Source organism: Topomyia yanbarensis, chromosome 2 (genome assembly GCF_030247195.1).
Source record: "Topomyia yanbarensis strain Yona2022 chromosome 2, ASM3024719v1, whole genome shotgun sequence".
In the NCBI taxonomy this organism is placed as follows: Eukaryota; Metazoa; Arthropoda; class Insecta; order Diptera; family Culicidae; genus Topomyia; species Topomyia yanbarensis.
The window spans coordinates 32,894,621-32,921,532 of record NC_080671.1 but is presented as its reverse complement, the minus strand read 5'-3'; the positions used below and the strand labels follow the sequence as shown (position 1 = coordinate 32,921,532).

Genomic DNA, 26,912 nt, shown 5'->3' with positions numbered 1-26,912 from the left:
ATATAATGTGCAAAGTTATTGTGCGTCTTCATGATTTTTTGCAGAATATTAATTTTAATTTTTGAAAAGTTATAAAAGTTTTTCTGTGATCGTTTTTTTTGTCAAGTTGAGCTCATGTGTTAAAATACAATTTTAGCACATGAGCTAAGCTCATGTGTTACAATTGTATTTTTTCAGCAATCGAGGGTTTGTTTTTAATAAAAAATGAATGTACTGACAGTTAAAAATCAAGTTTTAAGTATTTTAAATTCAAATGTGTCAAAACGGGTTTTTTCAACTGTTCAGGAATGAATTTTTAATGAAGCCGTGTGGTATCCGGCGGGCTAAATTATTTTTTGCACTATTTGAGCCAAGAATAGAACCACTGGGATCCTGCTCCGATGCCGTAATAGGCGACTAACAACATGCTAGGAGTTCTTAGATCAACGTATTGCTTTGTACCGAAGACTGGTCGGTCCTTAAGGTTTTGCATCAATGCCTTTATCCATTCTGTATTGAGTGAATCACTCACATATAGTCACCTTTTCTGTTTCGCTATTCCCGATTGTGTACGTTTAATGCTTCTTCGGGCGATTGTACAATAGCTGTAAAGGATGAAGTCTAATTTTATACTAAGTAAGAGGATATATTAATATACCGGCTCTTCCACGCCAAGGTATAACTTTCAAGGCTTTGGTTTAAAAACCGTATTTAAAAAAAGTAAACTTTCATGTAGGAAATTTTTTGAATAGGCCTAAGATGAAGCTGTCAAAGTGCACAAAAAGTTTTTTGTGTGGTAAGCGATCTGTAGATCTGTCAAAACAAGTTTTTTTTTTATTAAATCTGGAACCGTTTACCGATAAATCTACATTGACGATTACCTCTAAAAGTGACTTCTTGAGGTCTAATGAAGGTCCGACACTAGCTTCGTACTACTTTTGCTTTCCTAAATAGTGGAAAATATTTCAACACTCCAAAACCGCACTCTGCCGGAAAATGTAGGGCCATCGGAAGCTAAAACTTCGTAATATTGAACTTCTGGTCCTTTATTCAAAATCATCCAGTGCCGTACTCTGCGTCGCTCTTTCGAGTTCGAACCGCCCATATGGTAGTCGGTCTTTGCCAGTATTGCTCTTCTCCCATCCATTCTTCTTCTGGGCCACCAATGGATCAAGAGAGTGTTTATTATATTTATTACGCATAAGAAACATGTCGTTTGTAATTTGGCATTTAACCCAATTATGGGAACGTGTCTGATAAGGAGGGTGGATATGCCAACTTGTCATTAACATTTCGCCGTGAATTTCTTCACATTAATTTCTTTTATATTTTTTGTAAGCTTGCTTTGCACTGCAAACTTTGGAATTTATCATTGAATCATTGAAGAAGCAATACTCCCGATGGTCGGCTGTTCGGAGTTCCAATTTCTCGTTTCGAATTCTCGGAAATTGATCGCGAGCGACTTTCGTATATATTACTAAGATCATATTGTATAAAGATAAATAGATACCTCTATAGTATTCCACGCGGCTTTATCCTTTCATGTAACTCCCCGTGGAAGAATAATTATTAAAATGCCTATTCGAACGTCATTTATATTTCTACTTTGACCTAAAATGGAAAGACAAGGTGCGTAAATACTTAGCTAGATATATCCTGATTCATTTCCCTACCTACTAACACCAATCCTATCCTGCGACACTTGTAGATGATGAAGAGAATTCCTCGGTCATAATAGTCACAAGTGTTAAACTAACATTCCTTCCCATCCCAAAATTGACCTGCATGGGCGTGGCCATCTACGTTATTAATCATAATATAATCTTAGCCTCTTTAGGTTGCACGTTGAGTATGATTTACTACTCCCAAGTATCATACAAATGGTTCATTATGCAATTTCAACAGGCTTTGATCAATCACGGGAAATTCACGGGCGGTCAACTAAGCTCTAAGCTAAGCAAGGTTTAGCTGTTCAGGAATGAGTTTTTAATGCAGTTGAAAACCAATAGTTTTGAACACAGTGAATGCACATCAACAAGGGTGGCAAAATATCAATACTGAGGCTCATTTTTAGCCTTCGATCAGCTCCAAGAGCAGAAATTTGGTCGAAATAAAATATCGAATTGCTAAATTTCAAAGTCTTCACATAAAAGACGTGAAAAATTGTTTTATTTTTTTTATTAGCGACATTCTGATTGGTTCCAATTATTTCCTGGGTGGCGCGTAATAAAAAAGTCATATATTTGGTTTGCGCTTATATCTTCATCTATAAAAGAACGAGCAGCAATTTAGTAGTTTATAATTTGAGAGTTGGTGTACTGCTTCGAATGGTGCGATTCGTAATTTTTGGTAATCGGAAAAGTCACTAAAACTCCATAGTTAACAGGAAATTAGGAGCCTTATTTTGCATAAGCACCAATTTACAGCAAAGCGATAATTCCGAGAGGAAATCATAAAAATAATTTGAATGGAACCGAAATTACCGGTATTGGCTTTTGCACATTACCGGTATTACGGAACCAATAATGGGTCGGTATTCCCGGTATTACCGGTACCACAACCCTACTGCTGAGTCGGTTGAAGCATCCACTGCATAGGTATCTTTTAGTCTTTTCTCCTATGAAACATATTCAAGAGTTGAATCGAAGGCATCACAGGTGGATTGTACCAGACTGTAGTCAGGTTCCTATCGTCATATCGACACAGCTTACGACTCCTTGATTCATTCTAGGCATAGTGTCCAGCAAGTAGATAATGTCTCCGCATTTCTTTGAATAATGACTAAGGGTAACAGTAGATCTATACTTGAATGTTCTGCAGGATGTTGTTGTACCGTGGATGAAGAAGGTGCGGTTGACCTTTATTTTATCTTCCAACAAGACGGAGTACCTACTCCTAATACTTAGAAAATAGAGGAATGGTTTACGGAAAGTATTCCGCATTTTTGGGAGAAGTCAATTTGCTATCCCGACATCAATCATTTGGATTATTTTGTCTGGGGCGTAGTTTTGAACTGTCAAAACCTCACTTAAAGTAGTTTTCTCACGAGTTTTGCATTTTAGAAACACCGTGTCTTTGAGATAGCCACTGCTTTTGGCGTTCATTTATCAATGATTAATCCATGTAGTAATGAGATCTGAAATCTACCTTTTCGAAAATTATTCATGTTAGGTGTCTTCGGCATAGTTTTCGAAAATATGCACTTAAAAATATTTACATCTCACAAGATGCACATAAAAGGAGCGTCACAATTCACTTGAATTTACATTTAAGAACATTAGAGATAGTCGGGTTCGGGTTTTTGGACCCGAAACCCGGACCCGACTTGAACCCGACAGGTTTCGGGTCGGGTTCGGGTTCTGTAAATTTAAGCTTCTCGGGTTCGGGTCGGGTTTTCAAATTTGAAATTCTCGGGTTCGGGTCGGGTCCGGGTTTTTAAAATTTTGGACTTTCGGGCTCGAGTCGGGTTCGGGTTTTTCAAATTACAAATTATCGGGGTCGGGTCGGGTTCGGGTTTTGAACAAAACAAACCATCCATTTCATGACGCTGTTTGCGTCTGTACACAAAACGCTGTCTTTTTCGTAGTAGTGAATTATATTTCGTAATACGAATGGATGACACATATAACCTTAGGGAACGTACACTAATTACGTAAGGCTTTTTTAGAACTTTTCAACCTCCCCTCCCAGATAAGAGTTCGTAAGATTTTGGTGAATTCCCCCTCCCCCCTACATAAGATCTTATCATGATTTGTGTAATTTAAAAATCATATTGGTAAATCATTAAATTATACGATAGCGAAAACGATACTTATAGAACTATTAAAAGAAAATTCTGGACAAAATTTAACTATAATCATCTGCAGTGATTTTATTTGCATCCTAATCTCCCCCAGTAGAAATTTCAGATTAATTTTTTGTAGATATTCAGCAACTTTGATTTGGTCAACATAATTTGCTTCGCTATATTTCACTTTCTTTGAGTCTATTTCCTTGTGATGTAGAACTCAAAAGAATTTATAACCTCTTCTGGTGTGAATTTATTCCAACTATAAGGGTATCAACACTTCTTAACTTGTAAGACAGATTGTGACTCCAGTTCTTGATCAGAACAATGTACCACCAAGGGTCAAGAAATTGCTGTAACTGCTCCAAAACCATCGACAATTAAGCCACTCCTCACGTTGCGTTGGCAACAATCAACAAAATTCCATAACTTATTTTACTATCATATTCTGTCGCTGCAAAACACTTCAATTCGAGGTCCGCTTTTCCTTGACCATGATGTACAATATGCGATTATATTGTTTGATATACAAAATGTGCATGGCACAAATAAGAAATAGTTTCATTTCTTATGAAAAGAATATTTTTCTTATTGATTTCGTTTTTCATTCATGTTTTATGATATTACGTAAGAAGGGAGGAACCCTCCCTCCCCCTCAGATAAGAATTTGTATGATATTGTGAAACTCCCCCTCCCCCCATATGTCCTTACGTAATTAGTGTATGGCTCCTTACCAAATGTTAGCACCTCTGAATCGCTAGAATTCGTCGTATTTTCTGGTACTCAAATATTGTATTTTTTCATTCTTGCATAAAATTCCGTCTCTTCAGATTCGCAAACTGCCTGAACTATTTAATTTTTTAAACGAACATACATGAAAGAGCATTCAACAATACGTGTTTCACATCTAAAATCTCTATGCGATTTATTTTTCGTGATAATTAGTAATAAACCAAGTCAACAGGAATTTATCGGAAAATATCGGTTCAACTTTCTATAATGGAATATAAATTTCGACAGGTACTTTAAAACCGATACTTAGGCCGCGGCGACTTTTTCTCTACATAAACGGTTTGGTGGGGCACATTTGCACCCCAGAACTAAAACCGCTCTAATATGTCTAATTTTTATTAAATTTATAATTAAATTGGATAGTTTTATTCTAAAATCATTCGTAAAGTAACCTGTTTAAAAATATTCGTGTTTTGACTATTTAATCATGTAATATTTCTTTTTGTATAGAACAAGTCTTTAAAATACGTTTCAAATCGATTTTGACCATTTATACGACGTTGTAAAGCTTATTAAATTTCCTTTTGATTTTTTTTTTCAAATACCGGTCAAAAAGTATATTAATTCCGTAATGTAGCAACAGAAGATAACAAATCATATTCACGAATGTGTTGTGACTCTTTCATCCGCAAAAGCAAAAATTACGATACAGATCCAAACGCATTTTCTAGTTACTTTGCTATAGTGCTTTGTTATACCAAATAACAGATACTATTATTCGGCAGAGTTGGAACTTATACCATTTTACACAAGTTTCTCGCTTACTATGTATCGTTATTTTGCTTTTAAAAAAAGATATAATATTTTTTTTGAGTTATGTACACATGACAAAACACTAACGCAAACGGTTTTGTGGGGTACATTTGTACCCCAAACAAACTTTAAGCAAGCACTGTTAAATTAGTCAAATGAAACAAATAGGTGGTACCTGCCTTCACGCAGATTTAATAATCAAATTGGTTTATGATAAGGATTGCTTGCAATTAAAATAAACTGTAACGGAAAAATAAGGATTTGAACTCATAAATTTGGTGCTACTCTCGTGTCATTATGGCGGCTCAAATTTAAAAAGGGCGCATTATTTTTTTAAAAGCAGATAATTTAGGCCAAATTTATTTTCTAGAGACTGTCTTTGTTCCATCAGACCTAAACCTAGCTTCACTTCCGCCAGGTTTCGTTGTTCATGACACTCATATGGTGATGGGATAATAGCACCACTGTCAAATCAGTGAGACATATATGAAACAAGCGCTTTCTGTCAGATTGTTCCCGGGCTGAGCTGTTGCATGATCCAGATTCCTTCATGAAAATACACGAATTTCCACGAAATTAACGAATTGATCGCAAAAATTTTGTGTGTTCTGTTGAAGCCATTAACGGATTTTTAAAAGTTTGGAGTCGTTCCGAGAGCTCCATTGGAGATGTCGAAGCATCTCTATTGGCGCACTTACCGTATAATCTGAAGCATAAAATAACTTAGATACCCCATCATAGATCGTCCTAACGCTAATGATGGGACATCAAGAACACGTCAGAAAATGATTGATACCCTTCGATACAGGTTTGACCGTTCCAACCAGTAACGTAGGTGACGTCACGTAAACGGTCGAATACGAATTGTCAATTGCCATAGCTTAATTTAATACATGTAGTAAATTATACGAAACTGCCTTGCAGGAATAGGTTCTGATAAAAAATCAGAAATTTTGGTTAAGTACGACGGGCAAGGTTGTTGGAAACTGTGACCATTAAGCTTTCTGTTTCCCCATGAGTTAGCCGCCGATTTAACTTAATTTCCTGTTAAGATATCAACGATTTATAAGTTTCTCAGAACGTTTCAAATTTGACGTTCAATAATAGTAAATATAAATTCGGATTCTACTCGGCAGTGATTTGTTTTGCCATATGCATCTATAACTCAATGCGTATGGTGCTACTTCAGATTCGAGTGATTCTACTGTTCTTAGATGAGTCAAGGGTTCAACTCAGGTGCCTAGAATTAAAAATCTTCGAGATCTTTGGTTAATTTTCCGAATTAGCAAGTTTATAAAATTTTCGGGTTTTTCAAGTTTTCATGCGCTCGGGTTCGGGTCGGGTTCGGGTTCGAAAAAAATTGAAACCTGACCATCTCTAAAGAACATGTAAATGCTTCAACCGAGTTTTACATCAAAAGTGTCACAATGTTTTATTTCACATGTTAAAACATGTAAAATTCCATTATATGACAGCAAAATACATCGCAATGTTGTTATGTCAAATGTAATTTTCATTTTTTCTAAGTGTGTATCATTCCAAAAACTTTGCTTTCGAAATGATCTTGGACGACCAAATTCATACCTATGTGTGAAATTTGCTTCGTTTGAAAACCACTGGTCTAGTTCCTAAGGTCAAAGATCTAACACAACCGAGCTTCATTACCTACAAAATTTGCATCTGCACATCCTTCGAGGATAGCTGTTTTTTTTTAAAGAAACATGACGGATAATATGTGAAAGTCCATGGGTTCGACAATCATTCAGAAACCAATCGACTAATTATCAGGATTGTTGCGAGAAAGACTCTGTCGAGTGGTGTCTGTTGCATAAAGTAATTTCCAAAAAAAATCGCCTTTTTAAATCCCTTGTACTGCCAGCAGCAAATGCTATGTTGACTTATTTCAGTAGCTATCAATCGAAACAAACATGCGGTCATGAAACCTGCATTCACTGTTTGTCATGTTAACCGCAACGAACGTCACACAAAAGATCAATAGGTCATCGTCTTCGGAGGCTAGATTAAACTGCAGCTATTTACCAACACACTATTCCGACAAGCGTGTATACACTGCAATTATGTGCCTACAATGTTTATTTTCAACTTGTCATCGTCACAGTTGGACTTGGAACCGATTTCCTCATTTAAAATACAGTACACAAGAAATAGAATTCGATTGATAACGCGTTATCGCAAACAAACGATTCTATCAACTATCGACTTGGACGGACTTTGTACGCCTGATTACCGCCCCACGCGCACTACATACCGATCGAATAATTCCCGGGTACCGTCGAATGGTGCACAATTGAAACAACCGAACTACTTACTCGTTTGTTGAGTTTCTCCTTAATAAACGGCTTGAACAGTGCCCAGACCATTTTGAAGATGAACGGTTGCTTAATGATATGAACTTCCTTCAATCGTAGCGGTAGAGCCTCCTGGATGAAGGTCAGCAGTAGCATCGAGAAGGACGGTGAGAGAGCTTTGACCTGTTTGAGCGAGAGACCGTCGAAATCCATCACGACGACGGCACCGTTGATCTGCGTAGACGGTTCCAGCTGGGCGATCAGATGAATGATGTAGAACAGCCGGAACAACTGCTCCGAACTGACCTGTTTCGGATCCCACAGAGCACCGACGTTAACTAGCAGTACCCGGCGGCCCTTCTGATCCCGGTTAGCCATCACATTGACCACATTGTGCTCGGTGAAGGCACGCTTCTCGTCCTCCGGCATCACATTGTGCAGCAGGTTGTGGTAGCTCTTTTTGAACTCGGCGATGCGACGCATCTGAAAGGGCGATGATTTTGATTGTTATTTAAAGTACTGATCAAAAATATATGATGTTCATGTTATAAATAATACAATTGTATGCTTTTGAAAGAATGCTATTATTTTTATTGGGCTGCTGTGACTATTAATATATCTTGGGCAACATGACGGGTGGTAACTGTAATTTTGAAATTATTTATTTATTTATATATGGGATGCTGAGTGGCCAAAATTTAGGAAACAATTTTATTGGACAAAATATGCAAAATCAGCAGAATTGATTTGAATTTAAATTAATTAAGTAATTTGCGTTTCGACTTCGTCTCATCACAACCCGACACTAACTTAAAGATAGGTCTTAGCTAGCGCTAGCTTAGTCCTGTCACTAAGTTAGTATCGGATTCTGATGAGACGAAGTCGAAACGTAAATTCCATAACTTATTTAGTTATAGGTTTTGTGCACTTCACAGACAAATGGTCGGTTTTAGGTCAGACCGAACAACGTGACATTGTACTGATTCCTAGAAAAACAAGTTTAAACTTTTGAGTTTAAATCGCAGCCATTCTATACATTATAGGTCGAAATCAACTTTTACCATAATTATTACTTATCATAACATATTCCAAATCTGGCGAAGTCGAATATAGCTGATGAAATCTTTATCCAAATCTATCATAATCTCACTTTTTAAAGCTTTGCAAACTTATAAATTGCTTGATGCATAGGTCTGAGAATCGAAACAAATTTCAAGTCACCTTTACCTATTCCGATGGGTTCTAGAGGTCAAAGGGAACTAATATAATGTGAACCAGACCAGAATCAAAAAACAAAATTATAACAGAATACAGTTTTCGAAGCAAGCTGTGGTACAAACCTGGCCTCATTGGTAAAAATGAAAACTTTTAACAAGTATTACCGCGAGATACCGTTTTGAAAGAGTTATGTTATTATCTTCTGATAGGGTCTGGTTCCCGATCGTATTAATTCAGTATCAAATTCAAAATTAAAAGTAAATGATTTTGAATGCCCCGAATTAAACTCCTAGTTTTCGATGGGGTTATCCAATTGCATTACAAATTATAGACCATGTACGTGATATGATATACACCGTAGGCATGCAAAGTTTTTATAGGGTACTCTAATTTAAATGAGCCCATCTATTCATTCTAATCATTTGAATATTTTAGTTAGAGCAGCATCTGCTATCTTTGTTTGACTTAATTGCCTAAAAAATACATTCATACAATCGAGACAATAAATATTATATTATATATGATTTACCTATTTCTGCTTATATTTACCGAAACCAACATTCAGATTCACCGTCTCTCTCATTAATTAACTTTCCAACTGACCGAAATTTTATGCAAAATCGAATGCTTAAATGCGGAGGAAATATAAATTCCTTCACCAACCAAAGCATTCATTTGTTATTATGTGGACGGTTTGACGGCTGAGGTTGGCATCTTCTACATTATCGAGCAAAAGTGAACTGCGTAATCTCCATCTGGTGCACTTTTGCTCAATAATCCCTCTCAGAGCTAGCATTGAAATAAAATTCAGTTTGCTTCTGAAACCGAACATATCCGAACCTGAATGCGCTGCATCGGGAAAACGAATGATGAGGGAAACGAACCAAAAATTTCATTCATCGCTGCGAGCATGAATTGAGCTTTGATTCCTTTCAAGTTCACGCAGGGATGTCAATTTTTTTAAGCTCTGATTTCGACTAATATGTAGCCACATATTCATTTTTTTACTTTTTAACGACGTTCAAACCGACTGGTTGGTTCTCATGGTAAAGAGGGATAAGTCTGTCTTTTCTGTGAGACATGTTGGTAGACTTGAACGATTCGTAGTAATGCTGTCCAAACTCGACTCCTGCCAGCAGAAGACAAAAGAGGAGTCCGTAAGATTTTAAGTCTGTTCTAATGACCCTGCCACTTCTAGTTTTTCGATTTGCATAATGTTCCGATTATATCACGCCTAGTTATATAGAGGGATGGATGTATATATGTATAAAAAATATATAAGTACATGTATATACATTCATTTTAATATATACATATTGATTTACATAGGCATACTAAGATACGCACATATGCGTATGTATATACACTAGGGTGGGACTAAAATTAGATTCCAGCTCCGAGCAACTTTTTAGGTACCATTTGGGTCCTAGAACAACTGTGCAAATTCTTAGCCCGATCGGTGAACCTATATTTTTGCGCCCACTGTTTAAAGTTTACATGGGATTTTGTATGGGAAAATTAACTTTCACAAAATAATTCCTCCAGGAGTCGCCCACTTCCTAAAAATAAATCATTATGTGGCTTTAATAGAAAATTTAACAAAGAAACAAAGTCTCGAAAACCACGAAACGATCTGACGCTTGAGAAAAAAGTTATTAGGCAGAAACCGATTAATGCTCTGACGATTCATAAAATATTCATTTTTTTGCGTTTGGATCCAATTATATGCAATTTTGATTTAATCCTCTCTTATTGTATCTAAATCGTTTATCTATACTATTTGTCCACTTCGCAAGGTTTTGATGGATGAATTGAGGCTTCTTTTGTACATAATAAAAGAATGTTAAAAATTTTGTATATAATTACACCGTCAGAAGCAGTGATGCTATGAAAAGTGAAATTTTTCATTAATCTTCAGGGCATCAATCGGTTTTTGCTTAATAACTTTTTCCACAATCATCAGATTGTTTTTCAGTCTTCTAGACTTGGTTTCCTTGATAAATTTCCTATAAAAATCAGCCATCTATTTATTTTTAGGAGATAACGGACGACTCTTGGAGGAATTATTTTGCAAAAGACGATTTCTCCATACGAAATCCCATGTAAACTTTAAACCGTGGGCGCAAAAATATAGTTTCACCGATAGAGTTAAAAATTTGCAGAGTTGTTCTGGGAGCTAACTTGGATCCAAAAAGTTACTCGGAGCCAAATTTTATTTTTTTCATATAACCATGTCCCACTCTAATATACACAGATACATGCATACATATATGGATATATAAGCGTGATATAATCGAAACATTACTGTATTTCACATCCTTTTTTTTCAATTTGTTTATTTGATAAGGAACGTATGCGTTAGCTTAAAGGTGCCATTTTTTCATTGTTTTACATTTTGAATATCTTAAAACTAGGGGGTTACACATTTCAATATTATTTTGTTTTATATAATGAAACTAAAAAAAAAACTTTACAGCTAACTTATACATATAAAAGAGGGTATAATATAATATTCGTAAGATTTGGGGGACGGGTCATTCTGTGTGTTCTTTGTATAGTAATTCACTTTATGATTTTTAGAAAGGAGATTGTAGGAGAAATTAATTATTAACTAAGCGGAACATTTTACAAGCTCATTAACTAGAAATAACTAGAAAGAGTGGTTCAAGATTAAGGGGATTAATTAGGGCTATTTTAAAGTAGTGGTACTGTTGGGCATTTCTTAACGAGATTAAATATTGATCAACTAAAACTAAGCACTTGTATTTCACATCCTTGCTCTCACCTTAGTACTATGGCTCTAAATTTTCCCGATTCAGTAATCTCGAGCTAATTGAAATAGTATTAAGAAGTGCTCATACTGATTATGTACAGCGGCATTTGGTAACATGGTTTTGATAAATTTTAGTCTAATAGTTTCTGTGTATGTTCAGAATGGCAACCGCTGGGGTAGTGTTGCCAGCGGCGGGTTTTCAGTTAACCTTTGCATCTCCGTGATATTTTTCACTCATAAATCATCAATTGTCAACTGATTTGAACCAAACCACTTGCTTGACACGGAAAAAATGTGCTCCTAAAATCGTAAATAAACCTATGATTTTAGGGAAAACCATATTTTTCGGTTACGAAAACAGAACCATGAACAAAAATCATGGCTTTTTTAATTACATTCAATTTGCCTTCAGTAACGCCTGCGTGACGCTTTTGACAGTGGAAATATTTGTTATTGTTTTGTGAACTTAAGTCATGTTTTCCGCCATGACAATACCAAATCGAATTTCTGTACGTGAACTAGTAAACAACGTTAAGAACTTTATTCATAAAACCAAAGGTTGTTATTCATATATTTAGGAACACTAGTTCACAAAATCAAAACAGTCTTAATACTTTTCTTAAACTATTTCACGAAACTCGGAGTTTTATTCATTAATCCATAAAACTTCGTGAAATAGAGTTCTGGCATCACTGTCCTTACAGTCAATCAGCGTTTCTGTTCGATCTCATAATTATTCATAATTTCTGTGTAATCAAATTATATTATTATGCGAAAAGTGAAATGTGTCTTTAGCTAGTGACGTGCAGTTGTGGGAATGGGGAGTTTTAAACATTCTCGCTCATTTTCGATGTCATTCGATGGTTTTATTTCGGGCGAAAAATTGACTGAGACGCCATATTATGTTTACATACGAGCCTCTTGGCAATGTGCATTTTAAAATGGAACAGGGATGTACAGCGAGAATGTTGAAGCGAAGCAAGAAGTGATGTGATCTGTTTATGAATAGAGTGGCGTAGTCATATTTTTTCGGTGATAAGAGCGAAAGGGAGTATTTTTCATTATTTTTTATTATCTTCTGTATGTGCCCACACATACTTTGTTTGGGGTCGAGTTCTTCCACCCAGTTGGGCTCGGCCGGGGATGAGCCGGAGTTCTTGGTGGCTCGTGTTCGTGTTCCGGCTCCAGTGGCACAACCGATTCTAGTTAGAATTTATGGTGAGCGTTTTGGGAGTGTATGGACCGAGTGTGTCCAGTGCGTGATGTCACGAGGGACGGATGGAGGGGTGTGCCGTTGATGACTCAAAAGTTCCCCTTGTAGTTTTGACGTTTTCGCTGTTTTCACCTTCTGTTACTGAAAAAAGCTAATGAATGTATTGCATCTTCTATTAGTTTATCTTGCCTGCCACGGATAAGTTGCTAGTGAATATACGAAGTCATCGATGGGGCATTTTTCTGTTTGCCTCTCTTTTTTTCTGCTGTGAATTTTGTTCATTGAGCAGATTCGGTCTGCCCCCTCATTGAATACTATTGGAGGTGTAAGCCCGAGAATACATGGAAATAGCGGTGGAGTGGGGGGTGGAGATGGAGAGTGTGTAGGTGAATGTTTTTGTATCTCATGGGCTTTTCGGTTGATGTTGCGTTGATGTTGCGCTTTCTAGCAGAAGTGCAGGAACTGGGTATGTTCCATTGGCATTTCTGCTGGAAGGTGCAGGACCAGTGCTCTCCACTACATCGGTGCGGTGCCGTCGAAAACGGCATTAGTGTATAGCTTCAGCATTTGTAGGTAGGTGAAGACAATGAGGGGAGATATTCGATCCTGTCACAATTTGTGATGATGGACGATGAACGGGGCGTGTGCCCCGTTAGTTTTGGCTAGGCACTTGTACTGTGTTCAGGCTAAAGGGCTGAAACGCTTTCTGATAATTACAAACAAGAAACATGTCAGTACGATGTCGTTGAAACGCGTTTTGACTCGTGGTGTGAACGTACTATTAAGCAACTTTTGCTTCACTCCGGTGCTGAGTCGAGGTTCCAGTTCCTATTTCCATCCGCTGTTTGTTCATACATCTTAATAGCGGTTTTAGCTCGAGCGAAATCCACATTAGTAACTTCCTGGTCAGTTGTCAGTTTATATCTTTGAATGAGATAGCCGGTTTGTTAGGGCGCATCAATGTATAGGTATTGTTTTTATTTTTTGGTGCCTTAACGTACTTTCTTGCTTTTGGTTTCACTAAGGGAGTGTCGTTTGAACGTGTTATCCGTGAATGTGATAGGGGACTATTTGCAAATTTGATAGAGTAAAGAGAAAGTATCGTCAAATTGGGACTCTGGAGTAAGTGAGGTGTGGAAAGAAGTTAAAAATTTTGGGGTAGATGTTTTTGCGTTGTTTTGTTTGCATTCGACCCCAAAAAATTAATTACATTTGAAGTTGAGTCTTTTTGTCTATTTCAAAGATACGTTCCAGATCTTTGAATTGTGGGAAATACTTGAATCGCACGCGGAAATAATTCCCTTAACCCCTATTTTTTCATGTCCAACTGGTGTGAGAATAACAATTGATCCGTTTTATTTTTTATATTTTGTAGTAAAAATCTCTCTTATTACTGTGGAGCCACCACTGGAAATTTGAAAAAGGTGTTCGCGTGAAACTTTTCGTGTACGTACCCAGTTTTTTTGCGTGTCATGATGCCGGCCTTATTTGTCTTGCTCGTGATACGTTGATAGCCCTTATGTTGACGGTGGTTGTTTGCGGCAGTTTGAAGGCAGCGTCCTGTAAGAAATTGCACAACTCACTGGACAAACGTATCACGTGGCCAGGTTGAGGACTGTTGGGGTGTTGCAGGCGGGACGATATTGGTCGCCGGTATGGTAGGTACAGGGATCAGGATATACTATTACTTAGCATGTTAACCATATTTTGTCATGCGCATAATAATATCAGTATTGTCTTGGGAGGGACCAGAACATGATTCTCTACTTCATTTCTTACATTTTCTGCTTATTGTAGCCATAATCAGTGGATCGCTTTTTATCGTTGTCCTTGTCTTCAGTGTTGCCTCTATTTCTAGTAGTTAGCGTAAAGCGCGCGTCATCGGTTGTATATCGGACACACAAAGTCGGTCGTTTTAGGTATGTAGGTGGTGCCGCTCAAAATGCATTGGCATTAGCCTAAAAACCCGCGCGAACATTCATTGCTTAAAAATTGGCATTTTATTCAATCGTTCGTGGAGAAAAAGCAATACATAGCTGTCGTTTTATTGCCTGTAGTAATATCAGTGATGATAAACTATAAATGTTGTGTTACGAAATCTTGGTCTAGGCTTTATGTTATATTTTATTATTCTTGGACGCTCGTGTTTCACCGTAAAGAAGAAGCAGGAAATAATAAATTCGTTCACATGTCACCTGCAAAAATTGATTCATTTAAGCATTGGCAACACTCTCGGCAACCGGTTGCCCGGAGTTGAAGTTGCATTTTTTTTGCAAAGTATTTCCGAATTAATTCAACAAACGATAAATCTATCACAAATTCTCGGCAGCCGGCTGCCCAGAGCAACAAGAAAATGATAACACTCCAGAGAGTTGCATAGATCGTATCGCTTATCAAGGTGAATCCAGATTTGTGTAACGCTTTACCCCATCCCACTAACAAAAACTCCTTCCCATGGAAAACGTGGAGATGCAGAGGTATACACGGTCTCCATAACAACGTTTGCCACACTAACATTCCTTTCCTTCCCCGATGACTGTAAGGACGTGGCGGGCGCCGTTATTGACATTTTAAAATATAGAACTCTCGAATTTTGCACATTGATGATGGATAGCTACTCCCCGGCCCCATCTGTTGATTCTCTGTGCAATTTCGCTTGTTCTGATCAATCACGGAGTAGCAACTACGAATTGTGCGGTCATCAAGCTCATGCTCATGCTCAATCCATAAAACTTCGTGAAATAATTCATGATTCTTAATATATTAGTCACGATCCAATATCCGTACCCGAGAAATAGTTCACCCCCATTCATGAACTCAAAGTTACGCCTTACCATTCGTGCTCGTGAAATAGTTCACGAAATCATCAAATTTTATCCAGTTATTCGTGAACTGGTTCATGATTCCTAGACCATTCGTGAACGTAAAATATTTCACAAAATATTTCACAAAATCATGAAAAATTATTCTTGGGTTCGTGAACTAGTTCATCATTCCTAGTACTTAACCTAGAATCTATCTGACGGCGTTGAGTGGTAAGCGTGACCGCCACTCATTCCAATTTGCCTGGGTTCAATTCCAGCCGAGGTCGTTGAGATTTTTCTGAGGTGAAAAAATCTGTGGTCACGTCGCCGTTGGTCCCCGGTCTACGAATTTGGTGGATCGATATCTAGTCCAGATAGTGAAGTCACCTCTCTGGCGTCGGTAAAGAAGAAGTGATCCAACTTCTATACTCTTACTAACAAAAATATCCTCCTCCTGTGTTACTTGTGGAGTGCGCAGTAGTATATACGGCCTCTAGCAAAAGCAACTATGGGACTAACCATTCCTTCCCTTTCCTTCCGCGATCTACATTCGCACCTGGCCGGTGCCGGTATTGACCAATACTTTAGGATTACCAGGAGTTGCACATTGAAAGAAGTTATTAATTTGGTAAGGTTCAGTGTGATGTCTCAACAGAATAAGAAAACTACGCTGAGCACCTAATATACATTATAGAGCCACAAATCGTGTTCGTGATATAGTTCATGGAACACGATTCATGTTCCTGTTTATATTGTCGCGATACTCCGCGTACAAAAACCGATAATAACCATGACAGATAGCGATAAGGCGAGGAGAAATTACGAATATCATAATTAAACTGTTGATGTCATGATCATCTGTCACATCACTCCAAGTGTCAAATTCGAAAGTAAGCTTTAGAATAAAATATCATGATAACGTGCAAATAAGTTAGTAAAATCGTGAGTTAGATCCTAAAATCTAGAGCATAAATCATACTATTCGTGACAAACATATCAAAAATCATCGTGACTAAGATCCTGCAATCATGGACATAAATCACGCTACCCTGACAGAAAAATCTGATAACAATTTATGAACGGAGCGAAGTGATCAAAAAAGATGCAAACTTGAAATCGACCTTCACGGATTTAAACCAAATTTGGAGAAATTGTTCATCTAGGGCCAATATATAAAAACCCAAATTTTTGTGTCAATTGAATCACCCATCGGGTCATGGGAGCACCCCCCGTTTTGACAATCTGCCCAAACCCTTGATTTTCTTTTGATCGTATCTCCGGTTTTATTTACTCTAGAATCAAACCACAAGATGGCTTTTGAAGAAAATTGTTCAAGAAGTCTAGAAAAAATATTAATTTTTGGCGGCAGTGCTGCCAACTATGTGATGTTTTCATTTAAATATTAAAAGTTATTTTTTCTCTCAATACATATATTTTAATTTTGAAAATTCTAATGCCCTCGGACATTTTTACATAAAAAACACTTATCATCCCAATTTAATATGAGCGCATCCTGAGATATACAGTTTTGAAGGGAAAAATCATCAAACGGTCATAAAAATCGACCCTGATCGGCTTGAAGTAAACCAAAAACGTAGTTTGTCATCATTTCTCGTCTACTTCACGAAAAATTATGTTTGAACTCCAAATACTTAAGTTGGTTTTTAGGTGTTGTGTGGTTAGATTTTATATGGTAATTTGCGTTTTTTTCTCTTCAAAACTGTGTATCTCAGGATGCGCTCAAATTATATTGAGATTATAAGTTTTTTTATGTAAAAATGTGTGAGGAACACGATGGCATTAGAATTTTCAAAATTAAAATATATGTATTGAAAGAAAAATAACCTTTTAATATTTAACTGAAAAAATCGCATAGTTGGCAGCACTGCCGCCAACAATTAGTATTTTTTCTAGATTCCTTGAACAATTTTCTTCAAAAGCCATCTTGCGATTTGATTCTAGAGTAAATAGAACCGAAGATACGATTAAAAGAAAATCAAGGGTTTTGGCAGATTGTCAAAACAGGGAGTGGTCCCATGACCCGAGGGGTGGTTCAATTGACACAAAAAATTGGGTTTTTATATGTTGGCCCTAGATGAACAATTCCTCCAAATTTGGTTCAAATCCGTGAAGGTCAATTACACGTGCCTTGATCACTTCGCATGAAATGACCCATATGCATCCTAGCACCGGTTCTTGGGGACCTGGTTATTCGGAAATGCGCCATCCATACCAAAAAGGCATATCAATCATAATGCTAGTAGAACCCGAGGAAGTGTATACTACCTTTCATTTAACCCTTGTGAAGGCAAGCTAAAATCCTAACATTAAAGGGCAAGCCGGGCCTCTCAGGCCCGTCTAAATTCAAGCTCCTTTTAGCCGTTCTCATATAGAAAGGTTATGCAATCGGTCGAAATTTCGACTTTTTAACCGAGACCCGCAGGGCCAAATCTCTTATACCATTCGACTCAGTTCGTCGAGATCGTAAAATGTCTGTATGTGTGTGTGTATGTTTGTATGTATGTATGGATGTATGTATGTGGCAAACAATCTCACCGATTTTTCTCAGAGGTGGCTGGACCGATTTGTACAAATTTATTCTCAAATGAAAGGTACAGCCTTCCCATCGGTCGCTATTGATTTTTTTATTGATCCGACTTTCGGTTCTGAAGTTACGTGTTGAAGAGTACAATCACACAGCAAATTTCCATAGAAACTGATACCACCATGATGTCCAAATGATACAATATATATTAAAATATGTGCAACATTACTTGGCTTTGCATGTCTAGATCATCAATGACCCACCGAAGGCACTTCGACCACATTGGCCAACTATGGCGAATATTGATGCCCCGGGGGAACTTACCAAGTTCCTAAGATAATGTCATACCTATTTCTCAGCGAATTCTTTACAGATTTTTACAAACTTGCTTTCAAATGAAAGGTACAGCGTTCCCATTGGCTGCTGTTGAATTTCTAATTGATTCGACTTCCGGTTCCGGAATTACAGGATGATGAGTACGAACACGCAGCAAATCCCGATTTCAGCGTATATGGCGATGGATGTAATAAGGTCAATTTTTTTTCCAAAAAGTGAGTACTCGGAAGATCACGTCGAATGTCGATTGGTTATGAGCTCCATTTCGTTTGAACACGACTAATAAATGTTTCTGTGTTGCTATTAATTTCTTCTGATGCATAACCGAAGTACATATTCAGATTTTTCTTCCGAGTCTGCATCAGATTCATCGACGGAAGCAATATCATTCACACATTCTTCCTCGCTTTGCAAATCAGTTTCGGAATCGTCTGCTGTTGAATTTGCTCGAATTTTTTCCATTATTTCAGATTCTTTGAGACGATTGAAAACATGTGCATATCGTCTTATAGCCATTTCAACTTTTTGTTGCTTTTAGATCCTACAATTTGAATAATTACGACAACTGTAACACAAAGAATAGACAACAAAAATAGACAATAACGACACAGTTAGGTTATGTTGTATCCAAATAATTGTCAAGTAGACCACAGTGGGTGAAATAAAAGTATTTAACCAAAAAAATATGACATTATCGTATGCTATTTTTACATTTCCTATAAAAGAAATGTATAGAATTCGCTCAAACTTTCAAGATTTTTTTTTCTTATAAAAAAAGGTAAAAAGATAAAATCAATAAAAACATGAAAAAATTCCTGCTAATATGAAGTTGAACTCATCAAAATGTTTTTTTTTCAGATAAATATTAATGTATAAAACCCGTGGTATTCCTAGTAAATATTGCATGCACAATGGGCCTGCCAGGCCCGGCTTGCCTTTTTGTGCATGTAAAAAATTCAAACATAGCTGCGCGTCACTCCATAGATGAAAATTTCACAATTCTTTATTTTTGTTATAGATTTCAAAGCTACTTATCAAAATTTCCATGCCCAAGCTTATACTGCATACACATTTTTTTGTAACTAAAAAATTGTAACGTGCCGGGCCTCTGGGACCCGGTTGCCTTTTTGAGGGTTAAGCTTACAAAAGTTCGGTAAAGTTGTGATTAAATTTGGCAAGCTGCCACTATAACCGAATCGTACTACAGTGGTACCATAACAATGAGTTTCCCGTAGAATGGTAGCAATATTGTCGGCATCTACCAATATTAGTTTCCATTATTCACTCTTAAATTATGTTCTTACAAGGAACTTGCAATTAGTAAGTAGTAATATTTTAATTGTTCCCCATGATTGCCTATTGATGTTCAAGTAACGAAAGTGACTAAAAAAATGTAACTAGTTGCATCTTTAATTTGCTCGTTAGAACATAGCCCTAAACAGCAACGGTAAGTTTCGATCATGGGACTCTCATCGTCGAAACATCGTCTCGGGTGTGTCTCATTACACCCAGAATTCGGCCCTAATACCTTTAATACCTTCATCAATTCTTATAAAGTAAATATTAACGCGTCGGATCGTCTAGAAGTGTGCAGCGTTTCGCTTATCATCATTGCGCATCAAGCAAAGCGAACACAATGTGGATAAAGACGAGTTTCGATTTTCTCTACACGACACATTTCGTATTTGAAGATCCGGCTAGTTTCAAAGCACTATCAGAAAAAAACCGACTCGGAATAGTGGTGGGGTATTTCGGTCGGTGTTAAATTGAATTTTTTTTCTATCCCGGACATCAACAGGAAGGTGGCGACTGCACAAAATATGAACAGTCCTTCCCGTCATGTACGTGAAGCAAGACCTACGGTTTGGATCCATGTATCCGAACCGAGGGGTCCGGATCCAGACACTTGTCTGGATCCAAGGACCAACTTTGGGCCTAGTTCAGGTCCGGGCTTGGTAAGGGGAAAAGGGATGGGCTAGATTCAGGGACTGGTCTGGATCCGGGAACTGGTTCGGAACTGGTCCGGAAACAATCTAAATTTTTATTTCGCTGTTTAACCTACCCAGTAAAAAATTCGTAACTCCGGCTGATTTCTGCTAAAGTTGGGGCAGATTCCATCCTATTCTGGCAGAAATCCGCCAGAATTCCGGTATTTTGGTACCGATCGGTTGTGTCTACGGCCCCTCCAAAAAGTTCTAAGTTTATATGGAAGATTGTATGGAAAATCGGTTAACATTGAAAATAAATTCTTAAAAAATCACCTCATAAATCAAATTATCAGAACACTATATATTTCTAAAGGTATTCTTCTACTGAACACATTCGGGGAACATTGTAAGTTTATGAAAATTCGCTGAGAAAAGTTATTAACTAAAGAAGCAGCATGACTTCAAAACAAGTGAACTGGTCGACAGCTTTGTTAAATTATCTGTCGAAATTGACAACATAGATAAACACTTCATATATCTTTGGACAGCCTATACGAATAACTTTCGAACAAGCTATAGATTGTTGAAATCGAACTATTATCAAAAGAAATATTTATCATTAAATATGTACGAAAGATTTTTACCATTTCACATAGCCACAAATAAGACCAAAAACAAGCAATCTATTTTTAACGCCAAAACGGATAATTTTAGGTCAATAGTATCTTCGGAGAATTTGATGGATGTAATATGGCCTTTCTTTTAGTATTATTTTATTGCTGATTAATCCGCCTAAGAGTGAGATATTTTCATAAATGTTCTTGGAAGTGATTGTATTGAAATGATGTCTTCAGCAAATTTATAGCTCTTACTTTTGCGAATAACTTTACTGAAGACATCAAATATTTATTTTGAATATTTTAAAAGTTATAGCTAGTTGTTTGTGAATTACCCTTTCTCGCCTATTTATTGTCCAATATAGTAGTAAAGCAATTAAATTAGTCAAATATTATTTCGCCAAAACGAATTTCGTATTTCCTTTTGCTATCTACAATCGCTAGAAATAATCGCCGAACAGTTCCAAGTTGTCTACATGGTACTTGATCACTCATCGATGCAAAAAAATTCATTTGCGCGAACCTGATGACTGCAAAGTTTCTAAGTTACAAACATCGGTTCGAACTGAAACATATCTTGGAAAATTAAAAGCTATATCAATAACTCCAAGCAACGGCGTAGCCAACAGAAGGCTTCAGGATTCAACTGCACCTCTTGCTACCCTCCCAAAAAAATAATTGGATTGATGAGAATAATTCACTGATGCTGACTGACTTAATTCAATATTACAATAATAATTATCAAATCAGTACGTTGATAACCTGTCGTTTTAAACATCATGAGGATTTTTGAAAAGTTGTAGGAATGGGATCCTGACCTGTAACTGATCTATTTGTCTTGATCTAACAGTTGTCTAATCACATCAATATCAAATACCTTCCTGAAAACATTCCAATAGATACTCATTCCAGAGTTCTGAAATCTCCTCAATCTCCAATAATCCTCAGATATCCTATCATATTGAGCTCAGTTTTGAATGGATGTACTGTAATATGGATTAGGGTCTTTTTTAACCATACATCGGTTTCGTGACTTTTTCTATACGTAAACGGTTTTGTGGGGTACATTCGTACCCCAAAACTAAAACTGCTCTAGTATGCCTAGTTTTTATTGAATTTATAATAAAATTGGATAGTTTTATTCAAAAATAATCCAAATAATTTATTCAAAAATAATTCCAAAAATATTCGTGTTTTGTAAATTTTATTTTGTAATTTTATTATTTCATTTTTTATAGAAAAAATTAAAGGGTTGTGTACAGGACACGACCACGGTGACATTAAAAATATAGTTTTTTTTATCTATCACACATATCGACACACGTTCTTGTTCACTCGCCTGTTTTCATATGTTACAATTTGCTATATACCCTCCCCATTAAAACATAATTTATTGAAGGTCTTTTAACGGTAATCTATTAATTAATCAAGTATCTCACTAGGTGATTGGCATTATTTGGCTGATCCATCTAGTAAAAATAGGCTGGTCTGTCCAGAAAATATATTTAAAAGAAAAGTTCCATATTGAGAGCTGTGATGAGGAAGCTTACGCCCGCCAACGGAAATATGCAGATTCTCCATGAAATATGAAATTTCATTTTCCATTTAAATTTTCAATAATGTACTAATGAACTTAAGTAAACAATCTTAAGTGTAAGTATTTCTTGATCGATTAGTGGTGGAAAAATGAAATTATTTGATAAATTACATTGTTATGCAACGTTCGCACTACCAGTTAAAACGGGTTTTTATGCTATCTTGGTGACATTTTTCTTGTTGCTAATTATTAAAACGTGTTATAACTCTGTAGTGTAAACATTGTATTATTAAACTAATTCTGCAGCGTTTTATGTTATATAGGTGTTTTATGTGGTAATAGGACTGACATAATTATATCTTCAGTACAGCGGTTTGTTTCATAGTTTAAAACAGATTTATTTTAAAATTTAAATTAGTATACCCAACCGTATTTGTTGTATACCTTAAAACGCAATTAGAACTGTGTTTTAAATACATAGGGTAGGACAGATATTCTGACTGGTTAAACTGGGAAAACAATTTTAAGTCCAGTAACGCTTAAGACATGGCTTGAATTTGAATCGAAAAAGAACACCCGCTTCAACTGCTGCTGGGACGGTAAGTTCTGTTTTAAAATTTTCCGTTGTGTGCAGTACGAAACAAAAGTGTTTGAAATTAGAAAACAAAAAGTTCTGCTGGGAATGTGATTGTTTCCGATGCAATTACACTCAGATTTTTCACGCAGGGGATACAGGCCGTGTAAATGAAAACCGCGTAAATTTAAAAAAAAACTCGTTAATGAAAACCGCGTAAATTTCAAAATCCGCGTAAAAAACCTGAGTGTACTCTCCTATATAAAATACTACGCTGCTGAACAGTGCAATAACTACAGAAGCACGTTGTCAGATGCCTTACTGATAAAAAAATATAACCGAAATATGAAACATGAAAACCAATTGGCTCTTTACCCTACGCAGCTACAAAGCGCCGTAAACATGGATTAACAAGTTACAACGCACACGCATGCATAAAAATAAATATATTTTTTTCAAACGCAACACTCTTAAGCAGCACACACCGTATCAGCGATGCCAACCTTCCAGTCTAAACTGGATTCTTCCAGGTTTTTTTACAACATCCAGTCAAACAGACAATCGGAAAAATCTTCCAGTTTTTTGAAATTTTAGCCAGTTTTATCCAGTTTTTTTTAATATTCATTTATTTAGTTTTCTTTCTCACAAATTGTAACTCGACTCACAGAATTTTCAAGCAAGCGATGGGATGATGCAGAGTGCCGCAGAATAAGATTTAAATCCACCGTGACCTGAACTCTTTTTATACTACTTGTGAGTAAAACGGTACAAGAATGTGCATTTTGATACGATTTCAAATGAATTTTACTCAAACATAAAGGTGGCAGTACATTGTGTCAAATATTTACATGAACATTTGTTGTATTCGCAGCTAGTTGCTATACTATCGTAAGAAAGGATTAAGCGCATTCTCAAGTTTAGTAAAGGGTCTTAAATTTACGATTTTGTGGATTTTGTGTAGATTGAAAATCTTCAAAACAGTAAAATTCGACTGTAACTATTAGAATTACATTCAAATTCAGATGTTTTAATATTTTTTAAAATTTGGACAACAATATCAAAAACTGACTCAAATTTTCAATAAAAGGTTTGGAACATACGTGTTTACTTAAAATTACGTTCATTGAATCGTTGACTTAAACATAACAAGAGTATAGTAGGTTTTTTCGAGCATCCAGTTTTTTTCCAGTTTTTTTACTAGAAAGGTTCCAGTTTTTTTGAAAAAAATGTTGGCAACGCTGCACCGTATTGAATTAAATCCAAACCACCCCGCCCACCCACTTTGCAAATCATTCTGTGACACCGTGCTGGTACCCGAAAAATCCGCACACGGCCACCGCTGCCGAAAATGCATAGCGTCTACCGCTTATTGTAGTGCCCAGACGCTGCAGCCTTGATCTTACCCGTTCGACATAAGAACAAAAACTGATTCGAACGGGTACGCGTCACCTCTATTTATAAACTAACCGTATATGGTTTAGTCACTTAGGTGCGAGTGTGTGCAAATGCCAACGTTTCCGAAAATCGATAGCGCTTATTGCATCGCCCGGAGACGACGTTGCTCGTGTGGGATAAGAGCAACAACCAGTGTTGCCACAATTAAACCTGTACCAGGAGTTAAAAAATCTTTTCTATCTGTACTCTTCTATAAAAAATCTGAACCGGATTCTGTACCCAAGCAATAACAAGGTCATTTAAAAAAAAAAATTTCTTACATATTATTATTATTTTTCATTCGGGGAAATCAAACCTGACATTCTGAATCGGTTGTTTTATTTGAGGTGGAATTCCGTAAGAAACCAGTTAGAATTCCGGATGAGTTTGACTGGGTAAAGTCAATATCAACTCCAGCTCCAATTGTCGCTGCCATTTTGTTTGCAACCGAAGGTGGCCAACAAAGTGGGGCTGGTAATATCAATAGGACCCAAGCAACCTGCTTGCAGGAATTCAAATGAAGCAGGTCAGAGTAAACGTATGCACTTCGAGATGATTCGCTCGGCTTTCACTTAGACATCATCCCTTTGATTTGCTTGAAGCAGGTTTCTCGCATATCGCATTCTAACGACAGCTTCAGCTAAAGCTCAGTCAGTACCAGTTACACCGTCACTGCTGTCTAACTCAACGTTTACCTGCTGTTTACTGGGATGCATCGCATTCTAATATATCTAACAATATTTTACCTTGCTGTCATGTAAAAAAATCTGTACCAATCTGTACTTTTTTACAAAAATCTGTAATCTGTACCGTTCAGAATCTGTACCAAAAATGCTTCAAAAATCTGTACCTTTCTAGATAAATCTGTACTTGTGGCATCACTGGCAACAACTGATTTAAACGGACATGCGTTGCTTCTATTTATGACTTTTCGTGTTTCATTGAGCAACTAAGCTGCCCTCTTTTGACGGCTGTGTCTGAGAAATCTGCCTCACGAATGGTATTTTTCCCGTTTTTTGTGAACTTTTTAATTTTACCAATTTCCAAAAGATTACTTTTATTGGGGAGATATTAAATTATTACCAATATTTAAGTTAGGTGTTTCTGAATCGGTTGGTGTATGAATGATTAAAATCCATCTAGTAATATCGGAGTTATAAGCGTGCAAACCTTACATAGTTTCGTTACATGGGAGATAGTTTAGATTTTAGAATGACACCTAGCCCCAGATAGTGGAGTAAGACATTTTTAATGTCAAAAGTCTTCAAAATACGTCAAAATCCCCCTTTTTCCTTAATACTGCTATAACTTCGGAAGTTTCTAACCGATTTTGACTATCTATACGGCGTTGTAAATTTCCTTTTGAACAAATAGTAAATAATACAAAAAACAACAAAAAAGTGTATTTATTCCGATGCTTGTTTGAACACCAAACGCCAATACAAACAGTAAATATACAGCAATATGCAGTAACGAAGTTAAAACAGGAAGACGCCGAAGAGAGAGGTGTATTGTACGTTCCAGAGCCTGGGCTACAGAAGATGAGGAATTGAATGCACAGTGGCACGACTTAGAACAAAAGGTGGACTAAAGTCCAAACTTTTCCGTATCGGTTCATATAGGACGTTTTTATGTAATTTTGGTATGCTGAATTCGTTTTCGATATTAAAACATTTCAAAAATGAACATTTACTATTCATTAGGGTGTCTCAAAAATATTTTTTTTTCTGAATCGTTCTTAAAATTTGTGTATATTAATTTTCATGTGCTAAATCGTTTTTGATATTAACATTTGCAAAAAAATTCATTATACATTAGGGTGGCTCAAAAATAATTATTTTGTTGTGAAGGCTCAAAATTTTTTTAAAGACATTTTTGTGTGCGGAATTCCTATGTTGGTTATAGAAAGTAGAAATTAACTTTACTACTTATTAGAGTGGCTCAAAAGTAAATATTTTGTTTTTAATAAAGATTTCTGTCAATTGTAATTTTGAAATTTATTTTCCATATTGAAACGAATTGATTGACATCTCATTATGGGGCTTTAGAAATGACTATATTATTTTTAAGGATCAAATAAGATGTGGTCGACTAATTTTAAAACGTTTAATTCATTAGTGGGTTACTTGGTATGAAAACTACATTTTTTTTCATTTTTAAAACAAGCATTTTGAGCGTCTTAGTGGAATATTGATTTACATTCACTTGTTATTGTAGCATCTTAATGGAATATTGATTTACATACTTAATGGTTAACGATTTTGTTTTCGCAGGTGTGTTTTAAGTTGCATAGATTGCTTATTTCATACCTTA

General features: G+C 36.4%; 1 protein-coding gene across 1 annotated transcript in view; it reads right to left on the bottom strand.

Annotated features, from left to right (window-relative positions):
* Window positions 1-26,912, bottom strand: part of LOC131682332 (clavesin-1-like) — a 41,108-nt gene that overhangs the window by 4,960 nt on the left and 9,236 nt on the right. Inside the window, exon 2 of the mRNA XM_058963722.1 lies at window positions 7,642-8,103. Coding sequence (XP_058819705.1) covers window positions 7,642-8,103 — 462 coding nt within the window. The remainder of the gene's footprint in view (window positions 1-7,641; window positions 8,104-26,912) is intronic.